Source organism: Mirounga angustirostris, unplaced genomic scaffold (assembly GCF_029215605.1).
Source record: "Mirounga angustirostris isolate CCGP_5_RB_7025 unplaced genomic scaffold, mMirAng1.0.hap1 SCAF_2, whole genome shotgun sequence".
NCBI classification, from domain to species: domain Eukaryota; kingdom Metazoa; phylum Chordata; class Mammalia; order Carnivora; family Phocidae; genus Mirounga; species Mirounga angustirostris.
The window spans coordinates 72,955,833-72,981,169 of NW_026991710.1; the positions used below are offsets into that span (position 1 = coordinate 72,955,833).

Below are 25,337 nucleotides of genomic sequence, written 5' to 3' on the forward strand. Positions count from 1 at the left end.
CAACTTTAGTGTTACGGTCTCAGGCAAGTCATTTAATTCCTCTGACACTTTTCTATGGAAATTGTGGTGTATATCTCATGGTTAAGAGTGAGAGATATTCTCAGAATTATATTAAAGCACCAGTAGTTGTGATAAGCATTCTGAATGTCTCAGAAAGTAGTAACAAAAAAGAAATGCTATTACATAGGGTGAATGGGTGATGAAAGTGAAATGAGAAAATCATAAAAATGGATTCTTCTCTTATAAAATAAGTATAGATTAAATAAATCTTCTGGCACTAATTTTGATAAATTTTAAACAGTAATACTGCATTATATACAATTGTATTAAGTCATTAATGATCTTTATGTTCAAGACATTTGCTATATTATTACTTTATTATTTGTGTCTTCACCTAGATTTAAGCTTTACATCTGTAAAACAATGCATGCCTTTTTGACTGTTAGGACCCATTAGAAAATATTTTCTCACAATGAATTCTTGGCAGAGTGGTCAGGATGATTTTCCTAATATCTATATTTAAGTGTGTCACTCTCCAGTGATGTCTAAATTCCTTACTTGCCTGAAAGGTATTAACAAATGACCCAGACTGCCTTGCTTTCTAATTTGTTGTGTCCGCCCCCCCCACTCCCCCCCAGCACCTCTCTTCTGAACTCAAACCATTCTAGCCTTCTCTCTGCCTTGCATACTAGCTCACATCCATTTTAGATGACTTGCATATATTGTTTCTTCTGTTGGGAATGCTTTTCCCTTTGAATTTTCATATGGTTGCTTATTATTCATGACTCAGCCTTAATGACACCTTTAGAAAGGCCTTCCTTGCCCACCTCATGTAAAGTAGCTGCCTCCTATAACCAGTAAATATTATATTAATCTTTTTAAAAAATAATATTTATCAGTAGCTGAAAATATCTTATATATTTGTTTGCATATTTATTATCTAGTTTAGGAAATTTCCTCTCTTATTCATTGTTCAGGATTTAGTACACTTGGTAAGCCTTCAATAAATATTGTTGAATAAGGGGCGCCTGGGTGGCTCAGTCGTTAAGCATCTGCCTTCTGCTCAGGTCATGGTCCTAGGGTCTTGGGATCAAGCCCCGCATCGGGCTCCCTGCTCCGCGGGAAGCCTGCTTCTCCCTCTCCCACTCCCCCTGCTTGTGTTCCCTCTCTCGCTGTCTCTGTCAAAATAAATAAATAAAATCTTAAAAAAATAAATAAATGTTGTTGAATAAGGGAATAAGTTGATTTTTTTAAAGATTTTATTTATTTGACAGAGAGAGACACAGCGAGAGAGGGAACACAAGCAGGGGGAGTGGGAGAGAGAGAAGCAGGCTTCCCGCCAAGTAGGGAGCCCAGTGGGGGGCTTGATCCCAGGACCCTGGGATCATGACCTGGGCCGAAGGCAGACGCTTAACGACTGAGCCACCCAGGTGGCCCGGGAATAAATTAATTTTTGTTACTAAAATTATGAGTCCAATTTTTTTATTTATTTTATTTTATTTATTTATTTTATTTATTTATAAATAAAATTATAATTAATTTATGAATCAGTAAAATATTTATCAATTTCATAGTATCTTGTATACATATATAAAAATAAACCTGGAATAAAACCTAAGGCTTAATTATAGAAAAAACTATGCCTAAAGTTACCCATTTTTCACTAGAACAGCTGTCTTCATTTTTCTCTATGGTTAGTGGTTTAACAAGCTTACATATTAGGTTTTCTTTGGCAAATTCTAATTCAGCATATATTAGAATAGTAGAGTGATGGGAATCTCATACAGTTTTCAGAACCATATACACTAATAATGGTGAAAAATAAGCATTTCCAGTGAAGCTAAAATAAGCTTAAAAAAAAAGAAAACACACCTTAGAAATTCTAAGACAACTAAACTAGTGTAGGCCTAGTAATTAAGAGTCCTTAAACATTCCTCTGTATTATACATGAATGCTTATACATGAATGTATTTTCCTTAAAACATCTAATAGTTTTAAAAAATGGTGTTCTAAAAAGGACACTATAGTTCTTAATCAGAATAGTTTGGCAATAAGACACCTCATTTTCAGATAATTAACTGAGACATTATTATAATATAAAAAGTAAGATATTAAGTAAATGAGTCATTGTTTTCCATGCACTACAGTAATACGCACTAAAGATTCTGCAAGTGTAAGCACTCTCTGCTCTGAGTTAGTACAAAGAATGAGGCGGTCATATATGTTTTTCTCTAGCAAGAAGTACAATGAGTAGTCCATATGATTTCCTAGGCAAATGCACTCTGCTTAGTGTGGGTACAGTTGGTGGTCTTATGGTTCATGAGAACCAGTGCATATTGCATATAAAGGGAGTTTTTTAGAGAAAAGTTTTTAAACTTTCCTATCATTAAATATTCCTATCAGGAAATATTTTTTAGTGCTATTATAAGTAGTGTTGTAAAAAATTCCTGTCATTAAAAAAAAGTATGTTATCTTGTATATGCTCTTTAGGCATTTGGGGCAAGGGAATATACTCAGTGCAGTGAAAGAAATGCACATGGCATTTCCAGAAATGAACAAACATGTTTGGTTGTAATAATTTTGCAGGAAGCAATTTTGGAGAGGTAGATGGAGATCATATTACGGGATTTTGAATGACGATAATTACTATTTATTCTGTAGATATATACTATTGATACCTTTTTGTGTGTTAGATAATGAGGGAATATATACAAATTAATACTTTCATGAGAATAATCTTAGAGAAGTGTGTAGTGAAAATTGAAGAATTGTTATGATTCTTGGCAAAATGTTGACAGGGACACCAACTAGGAGATGATAGAGTACACATCATGACTTTGGAATGCTCAATTCTCCAGTACACAAATAAGAATAAAGGCAAGAAATAATGATCTCTCTATATAATATATATTTTTTCTAAAATTAATTAATTTTTCCTTTATAATTTTCTTAAAACTATATATTTTTTAAGATTTTATTTATTTAATTGTCAGAGAGAGCACAAGTGGGGGAGTGACAGGCAGAGGAAGAAGCAGACGCCCCCTGAGCAGGGAGCCCAATGCGGGACTCAGTCCCTGGACCCTGGGATCATGACCTGAGCCAAAGGCAGATGCTTAACCAACTGAGCCACCCAGGCATCCCTATATAGTTTTTTTTTTATTATTTCAGCTAGTCAACATATAGTACATCATTAGTTTTTGATGTAGTGTTAGAACTTCAAATATTCTAATTGTTAGATCATTCTTTTTCACATTACCATGTTCATCTCTAGCCAGTTACACATGGTGTAACTGTCGTATTTTATTGAACAAATGTTGCTTTTGTTGGGGATAAGACTATTTGATAAAGATTATTTATTTGTGTAGCTTCATTGACAATGGCACAAAATGATACAGTCAGGTTTAGAATCAAGGAGATGGTATCAGTGACATTTGGTTCTACTTTGTCATGAAAACAGATAACCATGTTTTCTTTTCCTTATTTTAAATGATGCTAAGAAACAAGCATTTTAAATTTTTAAATTTTTAATTTTTAAATTGAGTATAGTTGATATATAATGTTGCATTAATTTTAGGTGTACAACATTGTGATTCAAATTCTCTTTGCATTATGCTGCTCTCACCATAAGTGTAGCCACTATCCATCACCATACAGTGGCATTACAGTGCCATTGACTATATTCCCTATGCTGTACCTTTTATTCCTGTGACTTATTCATTCTATAACTGGAAGCCTGTATCTCCCACTCCCCTTCCCCTATTTTGCCCATCCCCCTACCCCCTTTCCTCTGGCAACCATCAGCTTGTTCTTTGTAAAAATATGCATTTTTAAATTAACAGCAATTATTACATTTTAATTTTTATTTATGAAGTTTACTAGTTATGTAATATATTCACACTTGCTAGTTTCCTATTTTTATTACTTAATAATAAAATTAACTTTATTTCCTTGCATAGATTAAAATTAAAATGTTCAGAGTTTATTTTAAATTTTGTGTGAATTCAGATATTGGTTTAAGATCCATAAAATTTGGGGCACCTGGGTGGCTCAGTCATTAAGCATCTGCCTTTGGCTCAGGTCATGATCCCAGGGTCCTGGGCTCGAGCCCTGCATTGGGCTCCTGGCTTGGCGGGAAGCCTGCTTCTCTCTCTCCCACTCCCCCTGCTTGTGTTCCCTCTCTTGCTATGTCTCTGTCAAATAAATAAATAAAATCTTTAAAAAAAAATCCATAAAATTTGTGATTAGTTGAATCCATATAAATGTTAACTTTCCTAAAAAATATTGAAATATGAAATATTAGAACATGATACTTGTTTTGTTATTTTAGTATTTACAGAACTGTTTATCTTTTATTAGTATAAAGGGACAAATTAGCAACTCTGGGCATAGCTTTAAGAATCTCATTTTGCTAAATATTTCATATTTAAATACAAAGAGACACATAATTTTTTAATTTAAATTGAATTGATTAACATATAATGTATTATTAGTTTCAGAGGTAGAGTTCATTGATTCATCAGTCCTATGTAATACCCGGTGCTCATTACATCACGTGCCTTCTTTAATGTCCATCACCAGTTATGCCATCCCCCCACTCCCTCCAGCAACCCTCACTTTGTTTCCTATGATTAAGAGTCTCTTATGGTTTGTCTCCCTCTCTGGTTTCATCTTGTTTTATTTTTCCCTCCCTTCCCCTATGATCCTCTGTTTTGTTTCTTAAATCCCACATATCAGGGAGATCATATGATAACTGTCTTTCTCTAATTGACTTATTTTGCTTAGCATAATACCCTCTAGTTCCATCCACATCATTGCAAATGGCAAGATTTCATTTTTGATGGCTGAGTAGTATTCCATTGTATGTATGTATATATATGTGTATGTATATGTATATGTATAAAACATATATATATATATACATATACCACGTCTTCTTTATCCATTCATCTGCTGATGGACATCTGGGCTCTTTCTATAGTTTGGCTATTGTGGACATTGCTGCTATAAATATTGAGGTGCAGGTGCCCCTTCAGATAACAGCATTTGTATCTTTGGGGTAAATACCAAGTAGTGCAATTGTTGGGTCATAGGGTAGCTCTATTTTCAACTTTTTGAGGAACCTCCATACTGTTTTCCAGAGTGGCTGCACCAGCTTGCATTCCCACTAACAGGAGACACATAATAATTAAAACACAATATTCTCCTTTGTGCATATTTATAATGACAATATATTATTTTAATAACATAAGATCACCATTCATATTTGCAAAATATATGTTTTTGGACTTGTGGAAAGTCTTACGAATAAGGGGTGATAGAACTAAGACATATTTCTGAAAATATTTATTAAAAATATATTTTGAGCTACATAAATCCATACAGTAAATCAGTACCTAGCAAAGAGCAAGCTGTGTTTGGAAATATTTCACAGCTGCCATGTTGAAAGGTGAAGGTAATTCTATCATAGTGATTGAGTATGCTTTATGCAATCAGGAAATCAAAATCAAATAACTACCTTCAGAGCAGTAGTTATAAAATATTGTTGTGTTAATTTCTCTTTCCAAAAAACAGCAGTGAAATCATAGTGTTAAAAATATATCCATGTATTGATGTATTTTCTTTTCTTCTCCACTGCATATATAGGTACTCAATTCTTACAAATTATATGTACCCAACCTATTCTGATGCCTGTTTTTGATGATGTGGGTACCTTGCCACTTTTACACTAATCATTTTTTATAATTTGTGTGATTTATCTTTTTGGGGTAATATGAATTATTTAAAGACACTTGCCAAGTTAGTTGACCTAATAATTTTTACCAAGTAAAGGAAGTATAATTAATTGTAAGGCAAATCTCAATGTATTTTTAGGCTCACACAGGAAGGTTTGACTGAGGGTCTTCTACAATAGGTACATCATACATTTTTTGATAATAAAATAATATTTTCAAAAATAATATTTCATTTAGGGTTATTCTGTGGAAACTCCTATGATTAGAGTATCGGAGAACGATACGTATATCCTAGCAGCCCCTGATTATAATGTAGAATGACTAAAAGAAGAATGCGGACCAGATTGACTATCTCCTATTAATTTGAATAGTATCTCTTCACTTTTAGATCAAATAATGATCAGAGCATTTCTACTGTGTTAATTACATATTTCATAAACAACTATGTAAGTCCAGATCAGGATGCCATTTGTCGCCTTTTGGATAAGTGAAGCCTATTTGGATAATCCTTTGACTAAAATAGAGCATTATAAATATACAATTAATAACATCTTTGTAATCTCAGAATTAAAGAATGTTTTAATAATTTAATAATCTTCTTTGATAGAATTCTTTCTTTTTAAAGCAATGCTTCCTTGTATGGTGACATGTCTCTGCTTCCTTTTTTTAGCAGGATCATAATTATTATCTTTATTGCAATAAAGAAATAATGCTAAAAGGTTATTTTAGAATGGGTTTTATGGAATGGTTGCATATTAATAGAGTGATCAGAGCTTGTTTTTTTAACCTAGTAGCTTCAGAAATTCAATTTTACTATTTCAGCCAATAGCAACCAGGCTATGGAGAATTGCTCCACACTAACCAAATACAGGAGATTGATTTATTTAAAAAAATATTTTATTTATATAAAATGGTATTTCTTTACTAGAATACAGTTATCTGTAAGGTCTGTGAAGGAAGAAAATATGCTCTGTTAGGTTCATTGTTATATCCCTAGGGTTTAGATTAATTTTTGAATTACTACATTAATAGCTTTTTAGTTTACTTTTAATGGGTCTAACTCATTTGGGAGATTACATGAGTATTCAGTGTTACTGATAGATTTTTAAATATCTACTTAGAGAATACTTAGTAGTAATTGTACTTGATTTAATATCCAATTTATTAATATTATGAATTTAGTAAATAGTATTTCATTACAATTAAACAACCAATTCTTTTCAAAATATCCATACAAATGTTACATACCAATAAATTAGAATATGGATTAAATTAAATTTTCCATGGCCTTTAAACATTGGTTCAAATTTTATATAATCAAATTCTTACTAAAGTATTATAAAATACCATATCTAACATGATAATTTATCTTAAATGCTTTGGCCATTTTTAAAGAAAAAAATATACATATTACAGTAACCCCACAAACTATCATATACTTACCCTAAAACTGGTTACTAATATGGTGATACTAGGAATTTACATTTCTTTTTATCTTTATTCTTATTACACTTTGCTGACATGGAAATTTTCATATTTCCCTAGGATTTCAAAGATATCTGAGATTATTTCAAAGCTCTCTGAGATTTTCCTAAGATTTAATAACCATGCTAGAATTAAAAGTTATCTCTTAAACATGCACATTCTGGGTTTTTAATTAGAAAATTTTTGTCTAGTCATTGGAATTTGCTATACATTCAGAGATAATTCAGATTGAGGATACTGGCCATCAGGTTGGACTTTGTTTTTACAATTAAAATCTACTTGTTATATGCCCTTATGCTTTTGCTTATTTATTTAAGTTCAAGCCTAGCTTTTAATTTTGGCAATACTGATGTTTCCTCACAAAATGATTTATTTTTTTAAATCCAAATTGCTTGTGTTACAAAACAGTTTCCCTGTTATTGTGATATATAGATCTGGTGTATGAACATTATTAAAAACTCATGCACTTTCATTATTACATCTTTATTATGTAGAGCTATCTAACTTTTTATCTTCTAGGAGATGAGAGACTATTTCTGCTTAGTTACCACTTCTAGATATTCCACTAATTTATCAAATGTTCGAAACACACAGTTGTGCCCTGTTAGATACAGGGTATGATCATTAGTGTTAATTAACTGCTGGACTCCTTTTCCATTTGGTTATTATGTGTGACCCACCAGAGAGGATCAATATTTTCTATTCCTGGTACAGAATTACTTTTGATGCTGCTACTTCGATGTTTACAGGTCTCTCCTTAAAACAAATGGAAAGAAATATATGTCATCTTATTATAAACATACATATAGTTAGAAAACCAAAATATATTAACTATTTATTGGAAAACAATAGAAATTAAAGAAATTTTACCCTCTATGTGGTTTTTTTTTTTTTTGGTATGAGCACCTTGTTTTTTTGTTTAAAGTTTTTATTTAAATTTGTTAGTTAACATATGGTACTACTAGTTTCAGTAGTAGAATTTAGTGATTCATCACTTACGAATGACACCCAATATGAGCACCTCTTCATATCCTTCATGTCAACATTTCTATTTGAGTATTATGAACTCTTAGCCTTCAACAGACTCAAGCTGTTTAATCTAGCCATAATTTTTCTTTTTTGTGTTCATATATCAGAAATTAGCCAGGGAGAAGCCATTTAGGCTTCCTTAGCTTTTCAAAACTGCCTCTGACTTTTTTTTTTTTTTTTTTAAGATGAAACTTGTTTTCTGGCAACAGAAGGATGACACAGAAACATTGTTTGTTTGTTTGTTTTCTTGCTTTTTTCCCCCTTTCCCCAAGGAGCTCTGGTTCTTTTTTTATTGGTGGATATTGGGCAGCAAGTATCTGGATTGCCCATACGTGCTGGCTGAGGGCAAAAGTACTGTTACTGCTACTGGTCTCTTTTAAGGAGAGATCTGGAAAAGATATTATTTTTAGGTTTATGAGTTCATATTGATTTTCTTTGTTGCTGCATCTTCTCTCCTTTTACTATGAGGTTTTACCAGATTCAAAGACTCCACTACACTAACAGGAAAGTGCTTTTTTAGCAAGATAACAAAACAATTAGAATTAGATTTAAGAACAATTCATCTAGATTGGTGGTCAGTGGACCCATCCTAATCCAGATGTCAAGGGTCACCTGCAAAATGAGAATAAAATTGAAACAATGCAGTAAGTTTTCCAAATTTATTTTGTTCAGTTTCTTGGTGTTACTTTCTTAAATTAAATGTAGGAATATCAGTGGCAGGGTTTTTAAATATTTCCTTGTTAAAAAAATAAATCTTTTTTTGAATTTATTTTTTCAAGCTTTTTTGGATGTATTAATGTAAAAATTCAAAATTCAACCTTGAAAAGATCATGAATGCCTTTGGACCTCTGGAATTGTTAGAACCAGGAACCAGAAGACCTGCTACTATGACATTTTATTTTTCAAGTAGACTCAGACTGGTCTTAACTATATAATGAAATCCAAGGCCTCTGTGATGATGTCATTTTGCATCTTGTAATATCTATCACCAAATAGAAACTTGTCTCATTTGTGCAGAAGGGTTGCGATCAGCAAATTTGGTTAAGGTGCTCATCTTGGATTATTTACCAAAGACGGGGGTTTGGCTCATGTAAGAACCTGGTACCTTCTTCTGATACCATAGCAAGGTGGATTGGGCAGGGTGGTTTTAAACAGAAGAGGGAAAACCATAGAATCCTACAATGAAGAAGGTGTCCTTAGTGGGCATAACAAAAAAAGGTGATAGTCATCTTCCAGGTACTCATTTATTTCCTTTCTTCCTTTGTTCCAACCTTCATTGCTTTCTAAATGTTGTTGACCGTATTAGTTTGCTGGGGCTAACATAACAAAATACCACAGAGTAGGTGGCTTACACAACAGAAATTTATTTTCTTATAGTTCTGGAAGCTGGAAGTCCAAGACCACAGTGTAGGCAGATTTGATTTCTCCTGAATCCTCTCTCCTTGGCTTGCAAATGGCTGCCTGCTTGCTGTGTCCTCACATCATTATCCCTCTGTCCATGTTGCCGGTGTCCTAGTATCCTCTTCTTATAAGAACATTAGTATTATTGGATTGGGACCCACCCATGCAACTTTATTTAATATAATTGCTTCCTTAAAGGACTTCTCTCCAGACACGTCACATTCTAAGGTACTGGGGGTTAGGACTTCAACATACGAATTTTGGATGAAAACAAGAATATAATATTGGTCAATGAAATTCTAAATATAAGACTAAAATTACTTGGACTAATTTGAAGCTGGATAAAGTAGTACATTTTCACTATAGAACATTTTTTTTTTTTAACCAAAGTATTCTTGACTTCCAGATTAAGATTCTCTCATTTGGATAGCGCTTAATAGACACTAATAATAGTGACTTTACCAAACCTCCCTTTTCTAAACTCTTTCTTTTCCACATTCAACTTGAATTATGCTTCTTTTCTTGCTTTAATATTCTATTTTGCATTTTTGAGGATGGCAGCTTATCTTTTGTTGCCTATATTTTATAACATCTTTTGATGCTATGTAAATATGCAACTTATTCTCAGTGGGCTATTCCTGCCACAGTGTATCATAAAACTGCCAGTAAACAGTTGATTTTTTTTTATAGTTTAAATTACTAGTTACCTTGTAATTAATACAGATACAATGTAATATAATACAATGAGATAATGACTACTTGTAACTTCCATTAGTAGAAAGAATCCCTTAGACTTGGGGATATTTTTTACCTTCGAAACTATTGTGTTCTATTCACAGATACCACATGATTTTAAAGTTTAGTAAGGTTTAATTCTATTTTTTTACAGTGAGAATAATTTATTTAAAAGTCACAGTGTCCTTCCTTTCTTTTTTTTTTCCCCACAGTGTCCTTGCTTTCAATTCCTAGAACTAAGGTGTTCAGTTTCCATTTGACAATATCACTGGGCTTTTTAAAATGAATATTTAGTTCTTTAAACATAAATAATTATGGTAACATTCACATCAGTAGGATAAGTGGTCTAAGATATAGTGTCATTTACTACATGCAGCATCATGTACATGTAGCATCATGTACAAAAATGTACTTTTGTTATTTCAGTCTACTTTCTAAATGTTAAATTATTGCTTTTTCTTAATATAGTCACCACCTATCTATATACACAAATACACAAATTAGGACCTTATTCCTCCTTCAAGAATTCCTACCTCTGCACATCACTGTTTCCCCTCAAGACTTCTCAATATACCCCTCTGGTTTATTTTGCTATTTGCTCTCTGAAAGAAGGAAGGGGAGGGGAGGAGAGGGAAGGGAAAGGAAAGGGAAGGGGAGGGAATGGAAGGGAAGGGAAAAATGTAATCTAGCTCTGACATTTATGGCATTATGAAAGTCAATAATTAATTTTTAATCTAATTGATGCTTATTTCTTCTGTTCATCCTTCCTAATCTTAAGCAAATAATTGGGAAATGGTTAACTGGATCTTCGCTTAATATCTAACAGTTGGCACTGTAAAAACAAAATTTGTTTGAGAATTCATTAAATGTGTCGGAAGAAAGTTGTCAGATTTGAAAGATAAATATAAAAAAATAAAGTTTCAGTTCACAGACTTCTATAAACTTGAAAAAACCTTTATATCCTCTTTAGCAGTTTTAGTGGAAGTTAAGATTTTTATAATAATTCTTGGAATATTTTATTAGACAGATAATGTTAAAGCCCATGGGCTGGTCAAATAATTTCTGGGATTCAGCTAAAACTTTTCATTTCTAATTTTGAGTTCTTTTTTGCTTCATGGCATCTGAATGTAGATATTTCTTCAATTTCTCAGTGGTTTGGTCTCTAACTATTGATTTTGCTTCTTCTTCAGGATGTTTTGAATAATTTGGGATCTTGTGAACTGGATGAAGATGATCTAATGCTTGATCTAGAGTTTTTGGAGGAACAGAATCTTCATCCTTCGGGTAAGTGTTAAATAAATACACGATATCATACAACTCTGATCCTAATCATTTAGCTTTCATTGATAAACTTCATATTGTTTAGGATGCATTCAGTCTTTTCCATCTCCAGTTTCTAGCCAGGTACCATTGACACATGATTCTGGTGATCTTAAAATCTAATATGGGGGGCACCTGGGTGGCTCAGTTGTTGAGCGTCTGCCTTCGGCTCGGGTCATGATCCCAGAGTCCTGGGATCGAGCCCCGCATCGAGCTCCCTGCTCTGCGGGAAGCCCGCTTCTCCCTCTCCCACTCCCCCTGCTTGTGTTCCCTCTCTCACTGTGTCTCTCTCTGTCAAGTAAATAAATAAAATATTTAAAAAAAAATCTAATATGGAAATATAAATCCAGTTGGAAGACAATTATAAAATAGGGAAAAAAAACCTATAAAGGCATTTCAAAGAAGGAAATTGCAATTTAACACATAATGGAAAAGTTAATATTTCTCTTTTTGAGGGAAGAAAAAAACCATTACAATGCCATTTTTCATTTATTTTATATAACCAAGTGGAGGTTTTGTATATCAAGGTGTACTCTTAAAAATTTTAACTGCTTCAGTAATAGCCGCATAGGTTAATGTTGATGCAAAAAGGCTGACCTCAGAATTAATAATTGCCAATAACAACCACAAACACATACTCGTGAACACATAAACACATAGTTATAGTATGAGATAAGTAAATTCTTGTTGAATGAATGAAGAAGGGAGCCCATTATATTTGTAATAGTTTAAATTTATATTAAAGCACAAATTGTCATATCTTCAAATACCAAAATTACTCCTGTTAAAATAGGTTATAGGGATTAAGTATTTATTCATATTTAGATATTTGGGTACAAAGACAAGCTGTTGCTTACTTTTTTTTTCTTATATGTACATCTTTAACAGTCATTTTCAAATTAAAGTAGAAATAATATGAGGGTGCCTGGGTGTCTCAGTTGGTTAAGTGTCCAACTCTTGATTTTGGCTCTGGTCATGATCTCAGGGTTGTGGGGTTGAGCCTCGCATCGGGCTCCATGCTGGGTGTGGAGCCTGCTTAAGATTCTCTCTCCTTCTCCCTCTGCCTCTCCCCCCATCACTCTCTTTCTCTCCATTTCCTTCTCTCTCTCAAAAAATACTAAACTGGAGCTTTAAAATACTGGTCTTGGGGCCCGTGGGTGGCTCAGTTGTTAAGCATCTGCCTCCGGCTCAGGTCATGATCCCAGGATCCTGGGATCGAGCCCTGCATTGGGCTCCCTGCTCAGCGGGAAGCCTGCTTCTCTGTCTCCCACTCCCCCTGCTTGTGTTCCCTCTCTCACTGTCTCTCTCTCCGTCAAATAAATAAAGAAAATCTTAAAAAAAAAAAAAATCTTGATCTTACTGCATATATTTGAGAAAAATCAACCTGTTGGATTTTAGCATCCATATTTTTAACTTTTAAGAATTAGAAATAGGGGCGCCTGGGTGGCTCAGTTGGTTAAGCAACTGCCTTTGCCTCAGGTCATGATCCTGGAGTCCCGGGATCGAGTCCCACATCGGGCTCCCTGCTCAGCAGGGAGTCTGCTTCTCCCTCTGACCCTCCTCCCTCTCATGCTCTCTGTCTCTCATTCTCTGTCTCGCAAATAAATAAAATCTAAAAAAAAAAGAATTAGAAATAATCTCTAAGGTTATGTCCAGTTCCAATATTTTATAATGATTTTTGTTCATGCAGTATTTTTATGTTATAGGTAATATCACATTAAAAATTGTCAAAAGAAGGCTGTGTTTATATTTTACAGTGTTTATATTTTATTACTCTATATTGTAGGCTAATATCCAAAGAAGCTACTTGAAAGTTTTTTCTGGTTGAATACAAATTTAGGACAATCATTTTTTTTTTTTTTAAAGATTTTATTTATTTGACAGAGAGAGACAGCGAGAGCAGGAACACAAGCAGGGGGAGTGGGAGAGGGAGAAGCAGGCTTCCCGCCGAGCAGGGAGCCCGATGTGGGACTTGATCCCAGGACTCTGGGATTATGACCTGAGCTGAAGGCAGACGCTTAATGACTGAGCCACCCAGGCGCCCCTAGGACAATCATTTTTTAAAACATTCTTGCTGCAGTTCATTTGACAGATAGTCTTTTAAAAATGCAGATTTTTTTCTCAGCTTTATACAGATACATTATACAATTTTGTCATTCATGTGTATTTATCTTAGAAGAATTACATATAGTAAGAATGTACACCCTTTTGGAGGGAATTGTCAATATTTAGCAAAGCTATACATGCATTTACCTTTAGATTCAAATATCCAATGTCTAGAAATTTAATCCTAAATACTGGAGCTATACAAAAAAATGTATGCAAATAACTATTCATTGCAAAATATTTGTAATAACAAAATATTGGAAACACCTCAGATGTTCTTCAACAGGACATTTGTTGAATATACAATGGTATACTAAGCAGTCATTAAAAGGATAATGAAGATGTCTGTATGTGCCATGGCATGGCTGTAAGGGTGTGTTGTTGATGGAGAATTTTGCAATTTTGGTTTAGACTGGCAATACGTAAATCCGCTAATCACTGACATCACTAAAATTGTAACAACTAGACATTTTCCCCTCTTAATGCAATGCCCAGAGAAGTATACAGCACCACCACTCCTACTTACAAGTACTTAAATTTATTCAATTCTCTTGATTACATTGTGATTTTACAGGAAATACTGCGATGAGGAGAGAGGGAATCCAGCAACCAAATAAGAATGTGAGGAATTTTACAGGGTAACAGTCTGGTTCCTTAAACAAGTAATTGGCATAATAAAGAGGGGAGGGGTATTATAGATTAAAAGAGGCAAATGCAGTGTGACATCTTTGTTGGCACACTTACTGAAAAAATTAAAACACTATAAAAATATATTTCTGAGTCAATAAGAGAAATTTGAGAAATGACTAAATTATTACAGAATTATTTATTTTGTTGGGTATTGAATGTTTTTGTTTTGTTTTTTTAAAGAAAACTTTAGAGAGAGGCTTGTGGTTGAAACAATATGATATATGAGATTTACTTTACCAACAAGTATGGAAGAGGGAATGGATGAAACAAAATTGGAAAGTTCTTGAAAATTTTCAAAGCGGAGCACTAAGTGTTTGGGGTGAAAGGTTCATTCATTAATTGTAATATTTTCTGTTTTTTGCATTTTTAAAGATATTCACAATGAAAAATAAAACCAGGTAATAATTTAAAGAATTATAATGTAGCAATCTAAGTTATGTTTGGTAGGCAATCATGATGAAGAGCAAAGGGTGACTTAAAGATATAAATTTAGACTTAGCTCAATTTATTTGCTTGGGAACAAAACCAAGCATTTTTAAACTTTAATTTCATTTTTTATAAAGTAATGGGTGCTATGTACTTCATTAGTTTATTGTAAGGAAAAAGATGATATATTAAAAACTATAAATCTCCTGAGTCTACTTCAGGATATAGGTAGCTTGGTTGAAGCCAAAACTGGAATACCTCTTGAATCAACTGAGTTAGCCAAATTTTTCATGAGGTAAATGATCTTACTTTGCCTACCTGAAGTACAATTCTGATAAATGAAATATTCCTTAGAGTGACTTGGGTTTGTTTAATGTTACCTAATAAAATGTCTTTTGAAAACCTGTTTCACTTTGGATGACACATTATAGGGTTTGAAAAAAGTCACAACTATCTGTTTATGCACATTAGCTCAGAAAGAAGAATTTCTGGTTGAATCGGTTTTATGAAATTTATATTTTTATTAAGCAACATAATTAAAGGTCTTCTCAAAATATAAGAAGTTCATTATTGATAATTGATATTGATAAAAAGCTCATTAATGCTAACCATTTTAAAATGATGATTTAAATAGAAGTGATTTTCAAAAGCCTGAAAACTAAAATAATGATACCATTAAATTCTATTACTTACATTACTAACTAAAAATCATCTGAGGGTTTAAAAAAAGTTTGTTAGGGCAAAACATTTCAATTTTTGTTTCTAGAGTCTTATTAAGGCAAAGATTTATAGCAGTTTACAGTAAGGCTTAATATAATGGCCAAGGTGATTTTTATAAAAGCCCAGAGAAATATTTTTGTTTTGAGAATATTTAGTCATATATTTCTAGTAATTGTCATGTGTGACATTTATAAATTTTATTTAGTTTAACATAGAATTATTAATGGTTAAATTTGCAAAGATTGAAGAAATAACCTAATGTATAGAAAGTGTAGAATTTCTCCTGTCCTTTTTACCATAGTCATTTACATATAGTAGATGCTCAGTTGTTCTCTGTTAATGTGCTTTTATTTAAAACATAGCTAGAAATCTTTGGCCATGTATGTAGTGAATGAAAATGGATTAAAAATAAAACAAAAATTAGTAAAGTTCAATCATTCTATTTTTTTCTATAGAAAAATCAAAGACCTTTAATTAGGAGATCTATTTTACTATACAGTGTTTGAAACTATGAAATTAAAAAAAATTTCCTCGCATTTCTTTCAACATGTATACATTGGACATTACTCATTTTGAGTCATTTAACATATGACGAGACATGCTAATGGAAATAGAATGCATAATAAGTGTACATAGTTAATATTCATATAATATACATCATTGTTAGTTATGTACTACTTGTAGTATAAGGGATATGAGCTAAAGTGTATCAACTAGGCAATTAAAATATCAGAATAGCACAAACAAAGCAGAAAAAAAACAATTTGAGTTGTGTGGCTCAAGGTGTTTGTCATAGAAATGCCCACCTACTTGCACAATTGGATGTGTATCTAGGTATTTCATCATGTTGTTGAAAATTTTGCACTTATGACCATACCTACCTTGGCAGAGATAGCTGTTGATTATTGTGGTCATAACAATTTTGGAAATCTTTTAATATGCTTTTTTTAAATTCTTTGCTATCTGTATTTCCATCTTAAAGGGGAATTGTACGTTTACAGTTAGGTTTTAAAGTTTGTTTTTGACTAGTGCAGTGGACAATTTGAGTAAAGTTCCACAAATCCTTTTAATATATAAATGTATCAATGGAGTCCTAAATTAACACTCTCCTTTTCTAAAGGGAGAGGTAGTACAAATAATAGTACAAATGAATATCTGTTTTATGGTACAGTAAATGGATATTATTATTATTATTATTATTATTATTATTATTATTAATGAAAGTAAGAAAGCACAATTTCAATGAAGGAAAGGTATATGAATTCAAAATGAGTTCTCAAAAGGAGACTTGCCTTGGGGACAAAAAAATAAAAGCAACTATTCTGAATAATTTACTTTTGATCTTGACATTAGCTAATTTTATCTTTGCAAATTCTAATATAAAAGCTAAGCTTTTAGATTAAAAATCCTATGGATAAGCCTTCCAGATGTCTTTTTTTTAATTTTTAAAATTTTTTTAAAGATTTTATTTATTTATTTGAGAGAGAGAGAATGAGAGACAGAGAGCATGAGAGGGAGGAGGGTCAGAGGGAGAAGCAGACTACCTGCCGAGCAGGGAGCCCGATGCGGGACTCGATCCAGGGACTCCAGGATCATGACCTGAGCCGAAGGCAGTCGCTTAACCAACTGAGCCACCCAGGCGCCCTGCCTTCCAGATGTCTTTAATCATATTTTTCTTGAATAAATGCTTAAATGACTTTTCTGGATAATATTTTCAATAAATAATTAATATGCATCATGTTTCAAATACAGGATTATCAATTTGTTTAATGCAAGACATTCATTTCCCCTGTGGTAAAATATTCTATTTATTGCTTCTTACTTAATAAATCATTTATAATGCATACATGACCAAAGACAGTTTTGATTAAAAAATATGCTATCTTTTATACCTTGATAAATTAAAAAATATATTTGTGACTCTTCTCACTTTTTATATTTCTCTTTACTCTCTTAGTCATTGTATGGTGTTGTTTTTGCCACAAATTGAATCATGCAAGATTTTAGCAGTGATGTTCTTTAGATATACCTCAATAGTATTTTGGGGGAAAAAAGAAGGTACCAACAAAATTCACTAGCATTTAATATCTCTAAGACTCAAATTAAGGACCTTAAAATTTTCCTTAAGGGCTGTCTGGGTGGCTCAATCAGTTAAGCTTCTGCCTTTAACTCAGGTCATGATCCCAGGGTTCTGGGATGGAGCCCCGCATTGCATCAGGCTCCCTGCTCAGCAGGGAGTCTGCTTCTCCCTCTCCCTTTGCCCCTGCCCCCCCACCCACTTGTACTCACTCTCTCTCTCTCAAATAAATAAAAATCTTAAAAAAATTTTTTCCTTACAGTGAAATACATGTTATGAACTGTACAGTCTGTCAGAAGAAAAATACCAGCAATATATTTTTCCTTATTTTTCTTTATGTGGTTTTACATGTTTGTGTGGAGGATTTTTTTTCTATTCATTTAAGCATCTTGCAAAGTAATAATCATTTGAGGAAAATAGAATAATGATAAAAAGATACAAAAAATAAGATGAAAATACAAGTGAAGTTGGCACACAAAACATATATAGTACCACTATAGTGAATAGAAGTGTTACTTGGAATGCTTTCCTAACATATGTGAAGAAGGAAACACAACCAGTTGCATGATTAAAAATATATGCCATCAATCATTCAGTTAGCCAGTCAATGCATTTTATTAAATAGTGAATTTTTGTCACTAAGAACTGAAGTATATTTTGCTCACATGTCTTTATATAAGATATAAATGATTGATATCAAAAAACAATTCTTCAGGAACTCCTTTTCGTACAAGCTGGTGGCATCACGCTACCAATTCAGGAGAAACAGTTCTAAATGGTGACATCAGGATAGCAAAAGCTAGGAATTTTATGAGGATCTTGCTTAATCCAAAAATAAAATTCAGTTCCTTATACATATTAACATTCCTCAGTAATTTTAGCATTGAAGATAGTTGAAGTAGATGTTGTCAATCATTTTCCCCAACTTACTTTAAGGTAATTGCCATAAAGCCCAGTAGAATATCTAATGTTAAGCAATGTTACTTCCTGATGAGTCCTCCAAAATGAACTGTTTGCAAAATGTTATGCTTATGTGACTAATAAGATAACTTTTCTACAAATAGTTGTTATCATAATGCCAGTTAAATATTGGACAGTGCATAGTGTTCGATAAAGAAATAAGAATAAGAATTTGAGATTTTCTTTCAGAACATTTAATCTTTAGCTATTCTTTTCCACGGTGAACTAGAATAAGGGCACACTTCTACTTAGACTGTTTGCAGTATTATCTTCAAATAATGATGTGAAACATGCACCTGACTAATTTGACATTGAAGCATCATAATTAATTAAATAAAGCTAAAACACATTTTGGTGTTACCTGCTTGGAACATATTCATTAAAATGTCATTTTCCCAATTCTTTTCTTGGCTGCTAGGAGTTGGTTGTGCATCAGTTTTACCAAGTAGTAGTGGAAATCCAAGTTGATGGAAAGGAAAGCTATAGCCTGTGATGAGCTATGCTCTTTTCCTAAGCTCTCTCAAGTTAACGCTCACAATAACTCTCTGAGAGGAAATTACATCATAAGATCCATTCTAATTAAAGAAATGACAAATTAATATCAAAAGGGAGTAGGCACTTTGGAGATAGACATATCCAAGTTAACATTCCAGCTGTATGTACCACAGTGACCTTGGGCAAATGACCCAGTTTTTTTAAAGCAATTTTTTTTCGTTTGTAAAATGACAATAAAACTATTTCAAAATATCATCCTATCTATGTAGGAGACATATTTATATGCAAAGTGCCTTTCACAGTTGCCTAGAATAAAATAGGAGCCCAGTACAAGTTGGTTACTTCTCTTGACATCTTAAATTCCTAGTCATAGTTTGTCCAATCATTGGTATTTTTTATAGTCCTTAATTTCTTAATGCTTCATCATGATTATATATTGTTTTAAAATATGCTTTATTTTAAGTGATGTTTTGTTAGGGGCGCCTGGGTGGCTCAGTCAGTTAAGCATCGGACTCTTGATTTCGGCTCAGGTAATGATCTTGGGGTCTTGAGATTGAGCCCTGCTTCAGGCTCCACACTTAGCAGAGAGTCTGCTGAAGATTCTCTTTCCCTCTCCCTCTCCCTCTGCTCCTCCTTCACTGCTCATGCACACATGCTCTCCCTCTCTTTCTAAAATAAATAAATAATTTTTAAAAAAGTGATGTTTTGTTAGTACTAATTATTCAAAAATTAATTAAGGCACTTTGCTTATAACAGGTGGTACATTTCTTTGTGTTAAAACCAATGCATTTAAATGCATGGAAACATTTTTTTCCCAGATATTAGTCATGTGTCTCAAATACCACAACATATCTCAAATAGTAATTGTAAGAGAAATAATAAATTTCCCATGTTAAATATTTTAAAACTTATTAACCCAAATCATTAATGTTCAGAGAGAAAACCAGGTTGTTACTTTGTATTATACAAATTTGGTCTTTATAACTTGCAAATGAGTTACTCAATTGAAAATATATTTTCCTTATTTATTACTGTTTGATAAAAACAATACAGTGGTCATTTGGATGATTGGGTGAAGAAATTTTATGTTATTTTTGTTAGTTATTTTGGACATTATATATAATATATTTATATTATATATAAAAACACCTAGGGCAGTATCTCTTGGTATATGTCCAGATGCAAATGGAGAAGTAATGGCCCAATGATATCAATCAGGAATTAATTAGGGTAGTTGCTAAATAATTTTGAGTTTGATGAACAAGCAATATAAAATTCTACAGTGAGTTAGGAACTCCTCCTGTGCCTATTAATTAAGGAGGTAATTTTTGTTATTAATTTTTAATGGATAATAGCACAGCAGAGCTGAGATGAAACCCTAGTGGCTTTGCTAATACGAATGGTAATGTACAAATTGCAACAACATTCACACAGGGAAAATTATAAAAATTAACTATAAGTTTTTACAAGCTTTGATATGTCTGGGTCAGAAAAAATATGTGTAAGCTATCTTCAGTGTGATTATATAAAGCTGAGAAATATGTGACACTTAATTTTGGAAGTATAACATAGTAGCTACAAATCTGGACTCTGGAGTTAGACAGATCTCAGCTACCAACCAAGCTGTATAAACCTGAAAAAATTATTTAATCTCAGTTTTCCTTTTTTCATCTGAAAATGGGGGCAAGAAAAGTATCTACCGCATAAGTTTATGAGGAATAGTAAATTAAAGTGTAGTAGAATGTCTGTATCATGTCTGGCATATAATATTTTTTAGTAACTATAACTAATACTGTTTTTTACAATATGCATGATAAAATGATGTTCCTGAAGATTAATAGGAACCCAATCTTTCTGATTTTGGTGATCTTTTCCAGTCTCTATTAGTGGTAGATCTCAACCATATTTTCAAGTAAAGTATTTCTCAAATTTTAAGTGCAGAATGCCACAACACATGCAATTAATTTTGTGGTTATCATGTATTTCCAACCTTATACAGTTACAGTATTAAATAAAATAATAAAAGAATAATAAATAACATTTATTGAGTCTGTGTGCCAATTCGATGAGGTAAATAATTCTTCCACATTTGAGAAAATTGAAATTTTGAGTGATAAAGTACTACAGGCAGGTAGCTGTCTCATCTGGACCCCAATTTTTTCTGACTCTGAAGGCTCTGTGTTACTAATTTTTTAAAAAGATTTTATTTATTTGAGAGAGAGAGAGTGCAAGCAAGAAAGAGCACAAGTAGGGCGAGTGGCAGAAGGAGAGGTAGAAGCAGCCTCCTGGCTGAGCAGGGAGCCTGATGCAGGGCTCGTTCCCAGGACCCTGGGATCATGACCTGAGCTGAAGGCAGACGCTTAATGACTGAGCCATCCATATGCCCCGGTGTTAATAATTTTGATTCTTTTGACTAATAAAATTAATTCATAGACAGTTTAAAAACACAAGTACACAAGAGCTTTTGTTTAAAACTGGCTCGCTCTTTTTCTTTTTTTTTTTTTTGAGCATTCCCCAAAAATATTTGATTTGATTTGAGTTTTTTTTAAATTTCTTTCCCATTGTAGTTGATCACTTCTTTTTGAAAATAAAAAAAAATACTGAGATATAGTTCACATACCATACAATTCACACACTTAAGTTATGCAGTTCAGTGGTTTTTAATATATTTGCAGTGTTGTGCCTATATCGTCACGATGTAAGGTTAGAACATTTTTGTCATGCCGAAAAGGTGCTGTACCCATTAGCAGTGACTCATCATTCACCACACTTCCAACCCCAGACAATCACTAAGCCACTTTCTATCTGTAAAGATTTGCCTCTTCTGGACATTTTATATCAACAGAATGATACAATATTGGTCTTCTGTGATGGTCTTCCTTTGTTGAGTATAATGTTGCAAGGCTTATTCATGTTGTAACATTATACTTTGTTGAGTATAATGTTTTCAAGGCTTATTCATGTTGTAGCATATATATGTAATATATATATACATATATATATCTCAGTACTTCATTACTTCGTTATGATCTTATTAGTATTCCATCTTATGGATATATCACATTTTTTCTACAATGTAAATATTAAATATTTAATATGTAAATATTAAACAACACACTGCTTCACAAGCAATAGGCCAAATAAACGAAAAATCATAATATGTCTCAAAACAACAACAAAAGAAAACATAATATTCTTAAATCTAAGGGATGCAGCAAAAGTAGATGTTAGAGTGAAATTTATGCTATAAATGCTTGTATTAAGAAAAAAAAGTTAAAATAAACAACATTACACCACAGGAACTAGAAAAAGAAGAAATTTATCTGAAATTTAGTAGAGGAAGGAAATAACAAAGAAAAATCAGAAATAAATAAAATAGAGACCAGAATAAACAATAACATAACATTGAAAGTAATGACCAAGTTTTTCGAAAAATAAAAAAAAACAAAATTGGCAATGCTTTAACTACATTAACTAAGAAAAAAAAGCTAGACTGCTCAAAAGCCAAAATGAGAAATGGAAGAGAAAACAGTACAACAGATACCATAGAAATACATAGTGTGATAAGAGATTAATATGAATAATTATATACTAATAAATCAGATAACATAGAAAAAAATACCAGATAATTCCTAAAAATGCACAAGTCACTGAGATTCAATCTTGAATCTTGAATCCAAGAAATAAGAAATCTTCTTAGACCAGTAACAAGAATGCAAGTTGAGTTAGGAATCAAAAATCTCCCAGCACAGAAAAGCCCAAGACTATATGGTTTCATTGATGAATTCTACCAAACATTTAAAAGAATAATTAATGACAATCTTTTATCAAAACCGTTCAAATAATAGAATAGAGGGAACATATTCAGAATCATTCTATGAGGCTATTATTACCCTGATACCAAAGCAGGATAAAAACAATATAAGAACAAAAAAGTCTAGTTTGTTCAATATAAGTATGGCCAATTTGGCTTCCTTTTGACATCCATTTGCATGATAAAGATTTCTCCACCCTCTCACTTTCAATCTGCAGGTGTCTTTAGGTCTGAAATGAGTCTGTTGTAGATAGTATAGAGATGGGTCTTTTTTGTTTGTTTGTTTGTTTTTTTAAATCCATTCTGACACCCTGTGTCTTTTGATTGGAGCACTTAGTCCATTTGCATTCAAAGTAATTATTCATAGATATGTATTTATTGCCATTTTATTACTGGTTTTGTCATTGTTTCTGAAGATTTTCTCTGATCCTTTCTTGTCTTTGTCACTTTTGGCCTCTCCTTTCCACTCAAAGAGTCCCCTTTAATATTTCTTGCAGGGTTGGTTTAGTGGTCATAAACTTCTTTAGTTTTTATTTGGGAAACTGTTTCTCCTTCTATTCTGAATGATAGCCTTGCTGGATAAAGTATTCTTGGCTGCCGATTTTTCCTATTCAGCACTTTGAATATATATTATGGAACTCCCTTCTGTCTTGCCAGGTTGCTGTTGAGAAATCTCCAGCTAGCCTTGTGGGTTTTTCCTTGTAAGTTAAGGACTTCTTTTGTCTTGCTGCTTTTAAGATTTTTTCTTTATCACTATATTTTGCAATTTTTTTTAAAGACTTTATTTTATTTGAGAGAGAGAGAGAGCACAAGAGAGGGTAGGGTCAGAGTGAGAAGCAGACTCCCTGCTGAGCAAGGAGCCTGATGCAGGACTTGATCCCTGGACCTGAGCCGAAGGCAGTCACTTAACCAACTGAGCCACCCAGGCACCCTATATTTTGCAAATTTATTTACAATATGTTTTGATCTTGGCCTGCTTTTGTTGATTTTGATGGTAGTTCTCTGTGCCACCTGGGTCTGGATGTCTGTTTTGAACCTTCTCCAGATTAGGGAATTTTTCAGCTATTATTTCTCCAAATAATGTTTCTGCTCCCTTTTCTCTTGCTTTTTCTTCTGGGACTCCTATAAAATGAAGGAATCACTGAGTTCCCTAAGTCTGTTCTCATGTTGCATAATTCTTCTTTCCCTCTTTTCTTCAGCTTTAGTATTTTCCATTATTTTGTATGTAATGAATTCATTCCTCTGCTTCTTCTAGCCTTGTGTTCATTGCATCAAACCTGTTTCCAATCTCGTTTATTGCATTCTGCATCTCTGATTGATTCTTTTTAAATCTTTCATTTCTGTGGGAAAGGTCTCCATGATGTCTTCTATTCTGTTAAGCCCAGTGAGTATCCTTATGATTGTTGCCTTAAATTCTCCATCAGGCATGCTACTTATATCTGTCTTGCTTAGATCTCTGGCGGTGGCCTCATCTTGTTCTTTCACTGGGGATAAATTCCTCCATCTTGGCATTTTGTCTCTCAACCTTCTCTGTGTTACAAAAGCCAGTTATGTCTCCTGCTCCTGAAAGTAATGGCCTTGTGAATAAGAGGTCATGTAGTGCCCAGGGCCTGGCACTTCAGGGAGGGTCTCCAGTCTGTGCTGCATGCACTCTGCTTTTCTGTTTTGGCTGCTCTGTCCTTCAGGCTGCTTTTTTGTAGAGGCTCTCCCTGCCTGCTGTGGGCAGTGTTTGTTCTCTTGCCTGAATGTAGCGAGATTAAACTAGGTGTGTTCTGATCTGCTTGTGAAATGAGACCTGATACCAATTCCACCAGAATGAGGCCCTGCAGAACTCTCTGGTCAGAGACAAGGTATGTGCAGAGGTTTGTGTTAGTCTTCTGGGGAAGGGACCCATCACTCTGGACTAAGGCAAGCGTGACTCAGAAGGGCAGTGCCTTGAAAACACAGGGAGCTGGGGCTTGGTGTAAGCAAGGCAGGCATTCAGTGTTGGTGCTGCACTGCTTCCCTCCGGTGGCTCTGTGTTTATGCTGAAGGGTTGGGGGAGGAAAATGGTGCTGGCTAGCTCCTTTGTTCCCAGAGAGGCATCTCAGTGAACTGCTGCCTCTCATGGACATCCCCTGAGTAGAGTGAATGATCTCTCACCTGTATGCTCCAGGCATTCTTCACTGTCTGCCCTAGGTTTTCTGCCGGCCTTCTCTCCAGGATCAGAGCACTCACCACCCCCCCGCCCCCACCCACCACTTCTCATCCAGCCAAGCCTGCTGACCTTAAAACTCCACACTTTAAGTCTTGCTGGTTGCAAGAACTCATGAAACTCAGCCCCTCTCATTTTCCAAGCCAATGGCTT

General features: G+C 33.5%; 1 protein-coding gene across 12 annotated transcripts in view; it reads left to right on the forward strand.

Moving 5' to 3' along the window:
* The window catches only part of CCSER1 (coiled-coil serine rich protein 1), a 1,348,832-nt gene that overhangs the window by 228,145 nt on the left and 1,095,350 nt on the right, over positions 1–25,337 (forward strand). For all 12 annotated transcript variants that reach the window (XM_064584812.1, XM_064584811.1, XM_064584807.1 and 9 more), the window contains one exon: positions 11,573–11,666. In XM_064584812.1, the coding sequence (XP_064440882.1) occupies positions 11,573–11,666 (94 nt within the window). The remainder of the gene's footprint in view (positions 1–11,572; positions 11,667–25,337) is intronic.